The sequence below is a fragment of the Mirounga leonina genome, unplaced genomic scaffold (genome assembly GCF_011800145.1).
Source record: "Mirounga leonina isolate KUSES-001 unplaced genomic scaffold, KU_Mleo_1.0 Mir_169, whole genome shotgun sequence".
Lineage (NCBI taxonomy): Eukaryota > Metazoa > Chordata > Mammalia > Carnivora > Phocidae > Mirounga > Mirounga leonina.
The window spans coordinates 22,730,054-22,737,081 of NW_023270431.1; the positions used below are offsets into that span (position 1 = coordinate 22,730,054).

At 37.1% G+C, this 7,028-nt stretch overlaps 1 protein-coding gene across 1 annotated transcript in view; it reads left to right on the forward strand.

The window, feature by feature from the left end:
• ZPLD1 (zona pellucida like domain containing 1) overlaps positions 1-5,919 on the forward strand; it is a 44,182-nt gene extending 38,263 nt beyond the window's left edge. Inside the window, exons 9-10 of the mRNA XM_035015307.1 lie at positions 5,035-5,064; positions 5,493-5,919. Coding sequence (XP_034871198.1) covers positions 5,035-5,064; positions 5,493-5,668 — 206 coding nt within the window. The 3' untranslated portion in view covers positions 5,669-5,919. The remainder of the gene's footprint in view (positions 1-5,034; positions 5,065-5,492) is intronic.
• Positions 5,920-7,028: the final 1,109 nt, after the last annotated feature.

Below are 7,028 nucleotides of genomic sequence, written 5' to 3' on the forward strand. Positions count from 1 at the left end.
GGGGTTTTATGTTACCTCTCTGGGCAAATAGTTCTTCATTTTTAAAACGAGGGGTTTGAAGAAGTTGCCTTTTAGATTCTTACTCTATAGCTCTAAATTTGTCTTAAAAAAAGCAGAATAGATTATCCTTACTTTTTCTCCCATGCGTCCTGTTAAAGTTTTGCCTGAAATAGGTAATGAAGCAAAGAATGGTTTTGGCCTAAAAAGTTCAGACAAATGCTTGAATTATTCACTCCTTGGTGTTTGTGTAGACATAGCATTATTTAAAAACAAGCTAAAGTGTTTTTAAAAATAATGCAGAAATTTATTAAATATGAAGTTTCCAACTTCGTCTGCACTCCCTGAGGTTTGGTATGTGTTTTGAATGGTTTGAAAATGACCGATTTGTGGTTTGTGAAAGGCCCAATTCTTATCTCTGTCTGGCTGTCAGAAATAGCTCATAGAATTACACTGCATGGAAACTCAACTCTGGTTGCCAATAATTAGGAATGCTTTTGGATAGGCACAATAAAAAATATTTTTATTTCTATAGAGCATATCTAGAGTCAGTTTTATATAAGAGAAAAAAAACCCTTGAAAGTGGCATCTCTGCCCATGTTGAGTAGGTGGCTTTTCCTCCTTATTAACCTCCTTGCTTCCTTCTTACCTGGGCCAAATCATATTTAGATATTACACATTTTAATTAATTTGTTAGTGTAAGATAAGTTTTTACAAAGACCAACATTTTTAAGATCACCAAATCCCAGTAAAGATTAACCAAATAGAAGTTTCTAATTCTACCATAGCCAACCAGCTGTGCAGGTTTGTAGGTTTCACCTACACCATATTCACTCGCCCCAGATATCTGTGCTCAAACCTCAAACAGCTAATGCCTTGAGCACAATGCCTCTGATGTGATGCCTGAATTTCTTCCTTTCCAATTTCAATCCATTTTTACCTCAAGGATAACATCCATTTTCTTTTTTTTTTTTAAAGATTTTATTTATTTATTTGACAGAGAGAGACACAGCGACAGAGGGAACACAAGCAGAGGGAGTGGGGGAGGGAGAAGCAGGCTTCCCGTGGAGCAGGGAGTCCGATGCGGGGCTCGATCCCAGGACTCCGGGATCATGACCTGAGCCGAAGGCAGATGCCCAACGACTGAGCCACCCAGGCGCCCAACATTCATTTTCTAACACAGTAGTGTTGTCTTAGTGAACTCAGTCTCCTCACCGGCAAAGCCCCCAAAGAATCATGTTCAAACCTTCCAGATGCCCTTCATTCCTCTCTTACTCTCTGTGGATTTATTTTTTATAATTTCGATAAATAGCCATATGATGGTGCTCATTTCTGGGCAATCATGGTGACCTCACTGTGTAGAGGACCACATATAATAATGTTTACATTATGATACTATAGTATCATAATTTAAAAATTATTATTTTAAATTCTATATAAATACAGAACTCAGAAATCAAGCCATATCCAGCCACAGGAAAATCCTATGTAAACATAGCTTAATGACCAGGGCTACTTTTTTTCCCTCAGTTTCACTTTATTTTTACCTTAGGTCAGCTAGAATTTATCTCTCCAGGTCCTGTGGCCGATTTTATATAGACAAGTCCAATTTCAGGCTTGATTTGCTCTCTTCAAAGCTCTCTGGTACTTGGAATTTTTGCTCTGTTTACTCATTGAACCGCTCCTTTCCCCTTAGACATCCAACTTAGGTCAAGTTTAATAAGTTTTAAGATCAGTACTTTTATTTTGTTTTAATGAAATCAAACACATTCTGGTTATTTTACCCAACATTGTAAATCCTTTTGTTGGTTGATTTAGGAAAATATTCACATCTTCAAAGTTTCAAATCCTCAAAACTCCTGAAGTGTTCTTATTTTACACCCCCCACATGGTAAAACTATTCAGTAGGGAAATGCTTATCATGGGGTACAATTCTGGAAATTCACAATTGCAAGTACTGGAAAGCAATAGTACCTAATTGTTTTATTACATAAATTCCAATGGAGAAGTCCAAGCCAAGATATTCAACTCATGTCATTGAGTTTTATGAGGAGTTAATAATTCATTCAAACCTCCACATGAGACAGGCACTCTGCTAGGAACTGGGAATACACTAGAGAACAGGCCATAGTCTTTGCTCTCAGGAATCTTAGTGTTCAAAAGTAGACCTGGATTATTAACAAACATAACACAATGGAGGGTAAAAAGTTTGGAAATTCTCAGGGTGCCTGAGTGGGCTCAGTCAGTTGGACTTGTCTTGAATGGATTTCTCTGGTTATGATCTCAGGGTTGTGAGATCGAGCCCTGGGTCAGCTCTGTGCTGGGTGTGGAGTCTGCTTAAGATACTCTTTCTCTTGGGCGGTAAGGTGGCTCAGTTGGTTGAGCTTCCAACACTTGATTTTGGCTCAGGTCACGATCTTACGGTCCTGGGATCAAGCCCTGAATCAGACTCTGCAGTCAGTGGAGAGTCTGCTTGATGATCATCTCTCTCGCCCTCTGCCCCATCCCCTGCTCTCTTTCTCTCTCAAATAAAACAAATAAATCTTTAAAAAAAATTCTCTCTCTCCCTGCCCCTCAGCCCCTTCTCCCTTCCTCTCTCTAAACAAACAAACAAACAAACAAAAAAAATTGGAAGTTCTGAATTTGAAACATGTGGTTCATTTTACTATATAGGTAGGTAATTGAAGATTAAAAAATAGTTCGCTGGTGCTAAGAAAGGAAAAATATTTATTCTGTACATATCTTTGCACTAATGTTTACTTTTTCCATTTCTACTACTTATATGAGAGAAAAGCAGAGAAAAAGAATTTATCTGCTCCTTCTGGCTTTCCAACAGCCATGGTGTTGCTCCTATCACTTTCCTCCTATGGGTTCTCAGCTAGCTGCATGCTTTTTGAAGAGCCCACCAAGTTTAGTATTCCAACCTGTTCTAATTCCAGAAGGTTTCTTTTAGCATATATCTACATGGTAAGACCAAGTGCGTGTAAGAGAAAAAAAAAACAGAGTGTGTGGTGAAAAAAGTCTCCTAGAAAATGTCTACCTCCCCGTTCGGTCTAGACCAAATTGCAGGATACTGGAAATTGAAGGAAACCGGAAATAGCAACTAGATAAAGTGATTCTCTCTACCTTTATCCACTATCAAATGCAATTCCAAATACTATTCAAATAGTACATGCTTTGATTTTAGCCCCCTGCCAGAAGTAGGACGCTTGCAGTTTTTCAGAGTCCTAGAACCTGTGGCTGGTATGGCTCATTTGACAGTTTTTCTCATGTGAAAATTTTGTCCATAGCCCCGTCATCGTGAGTGACACCTGGAGCAGGGTTCTTACACGAGTGTTGGTGGTAATGTGGGAGAGGAGGGAATATTCTGACTTCTTTAATTAACTTCAGGATGCAGAAAATAGTGCGGGCAGCCAGTCCTAGCATTTTCACCTAATTTGGGACATGTAGGAGGAAGGAGCTTTCTAGCCTTAAAAATAAATAAACAAATAAACAAATAAATAAGTAAATAAAAGCAAATAAGTGTGATTTGTAAACAAAGAATAACTTTGAAAAAGGAATTTTAGAGCATTATATATTCTCCTCCATGTTCCAGTGAGGCAGCTTATCTTGGGAATCCTTTGGAAGAATTGATCACAGTTCATTCATTCCATCCATTTCTATGAGAAACAAGTGTCTTTATAAAATAGTGTTGGTTGGACGTTAGGGTTTTCCTAAGGGTGTCCTATAATGAAAATTTGTGCTTTTTTTTTTCTTTTTGTTCTATAGTGATGCACTACACCATTCTAAAGAATACTATAAATAAGCACTCTATTAATTTGGAGCATTGTACTTCAGGCTCAAACAGCAGAATCATCATTTCTGCTGAGACTCAAATGTCTTAAAAGAAATGGCATCAGATGGCTTATAAATATCACACCAGATTCTCCCAATCAGTTGTTTCAAATACTAATCCTGGGGTTTCATAGCTTGATATATTCATCTTTAAAAATATTTTCCATACTTGACTAGTTTATATTATTTTAGAAAAAGGAGTCTGAAACTGAACTTTTATTTAAACATATGTTTACTTCATCATGGAGCCTGGGACAGATGGAAATTTCTTCATCTGTAAAATGGGGGTAGCAATAATGGCGAAACCATATGGCTGTTACGAGGACAAAATGTAATGACATGAAGCAGCACTTTGTAAACTGTATGGCATTACACACATGTTAATTGTAATAATATTTATACTCCCAAATCAGTCAACTGCACACGTTTTATAGTTCGGATAACGGACACTCAAAGACACATACACACCTACATATTTAAGAACAAAAATGAAATCCACTAATTGTAGAAGAAGGGGTTAATGGCTATACGATTACCAAATGCATTTAACACAAGTTGGGAAACCAGGTGAGTGCATTCATTGCATCCATTATTATGTTTGCCAGGGATAAGTAAAAAATCAACAGCTTTCATCTTTTACTTAACAGATGCAAAAACCCCTACAACTCAAGATTAGGAATCATGTTTTCCTTTCGTTTAGTTACTAAGTGTGAATTTATCTTTTTGGAAGTTAAAATGATGTTTTTGCAGATTATGATGGGCAAATTGGCAACACTTAAAATAGAGCGGCACTAAATAATGAATACTTCTCTAAAACAAAATAACAAATGGCAGGTTATAGGCCTATAAAAAATGTAATAGCTGTTAACAATTACTGCTCCCACTAACCTGACTAAAGAGATAATGACAAAGCAAGGTTAGCAGGAAAGAATATCGTATAGTATATTTTGCGATTACATTTGTATGCCCAGGGCACTGGCAGGGTGTGGGCTTGTGGAATGGATAGATAATAAAATCTCAGACATGTGGAACAGAAAATGGGAAAGGATAATGGGTTAGGAAGATTTTCATGATTCCTTTACCCATGGATCTTGTGGGTGAAGGTGAGGCCACATGTAGGTAAAAAGTAATCACAGAATTATAATAAACATAAGTAAATGTTTAGATTTACAATATCACTTTTCTTTTTCTTTTCTCTCCCAGATGAGACTCCAACCAACAATTCACAGCTTGGTAAGATAATGAACATATACTGAAAATAAAAGTATGATTTTTAAAAATTTTAAGTATTTTTTGATGATTAGTTGCAAAACTCTAAACAACTAAGTATGATGAGTTCTGATTTTACAAGTTTGTTATATTTTACATAACAGTTCACTGAGGACTTCTGAACTCATATGTGACCTGTTGGTCAATTTTTATTGCATTTTATAGAAGAATTTTTTTTTTTTTTTTGGCAGCCCAGGGGATACCAGACCTCTAAACTACATGATCCTTTGGTTATTGGATTGAATTATAGTCAAATAGATTATAGCATGAATCAATGTCATGCTGTTACTTTACAAGATACTAAAGACAGATGTTTTGCAGGTATAAATTGGGATAAGGTGAGATGAGTCTGATATTGGATCTTTCCACTGTGTGTATTTTATTGCTTGCAGGTTCTCCAAGTGAACCTCCTTTCCAACTGAATGCCGTCACCAGTGCACTGATATCAGGAATGGTCATTCTGGGAGTCATGAGCTTTTCCCTTCTCCTGTGCTCACTGGCCCTTCTACATAGGAAGGCACCCACCAGTTTGGTGTTGAATGGCATAAGAAACCCAGTCTTTGACTGACTGTAACAGGTCCCTCCTCTTGGGAGAAGGATTCACTGACCATACCATGGGTGACTGGTCAGTGTTTCATCCAAACTGAATGCCAGCCAGCATTTGATATTTGTAGGCTTGATAGATTTCAGTGTAGCTCATTAGCATGATGATAGTGAAAGAATTTTGATGATACTGTTCTTGTCACTTATGTATGTGGTCAGCCCGATTTATATGGCACCAATGGGTATAATGACAATAAGCAAACAATATTCAGGACTTAGATCTTACAGGATCAGTCATATTTCATTTTATTTCAATTTTCTTTTGATTATTGGTTGTTATAGAGATAAAAGATGGGCATAGAAAAAATACATTTGTTACATTTTTCCCCCTAAACGTTAAAACCCAGTGTGATGGCATTTAGATTTGTATATGTGGTCCTAAAATGAAAGTTACTTTTTTGTTTTATTCCAGATAATTCCAGCTTGGGGATATGTTTTAATTGGACTGGCCAATTTGGACACCTGAGATTTAATTACTTATTCTATGATCTGTGTTTTTGGCTGATTTCCATGTCTGATGACATTCATTAAAAAAACAAAACAAAACAACAAACTCTTGGGAAATGTATCTTAACCTGGAGCATCTACTTGTGTAGCAAACAGTAAAAATAGTCATTAACCTCTAACGGATACTAGGTGACCGTAGATCATTATTCATTTGGATAGAAATGGCTGTGATCAGTTTTCTCCTGGTTCAAGGGAGAACATCAGCACATGTTGACTCTCCTCCCAGGTAAACAGCTCAGCTGCTTTTGCAGCTGTGCTTCCAGCAGGGAGGCAACTGTAAAGATCATTATTCTTCATTCAAGAGCCATTACATGGGAAAACAAACCATCGCTGTGGGAGAGGACAGTGTCCCCACACATACACGTAGGGTTCCCATGGGGGTTTTTAACAACCTAGCTTCCCTTTTTCCCCCCTATGACAAAGAGGAAGCAGGGTAAGTGTGTTTTGAAGAACATTGTTGTAGTCTCTATGAAAAAAATGTCCTTTTCCCACAAATTTCTGATGCTGACTAAACAAAGAATCTGGAGGACCCCTACTCGTTCAGGTGTCTTCTTGAAAGTATCATGATTGCCATGGAATAAACAGTATTTTCCTATGTAGTAAACTGTGGTCCTTTATCAGTTTTGCAAAAATTTTTTAAAAGCCAAGTTTTAAGCAACCTATGTTCTTACAAAAAAAAAAAATCAACCTTCCCTTTTTTCAGCCTATGTACACAACTGAATAGAACATTTCAGAGACAAACATCAAAACCTAGAATGTGTGGCTACTTGAAGTGCTATGTTACCTGTAACCACTGCTGTAGAGACTAATTTCTATTC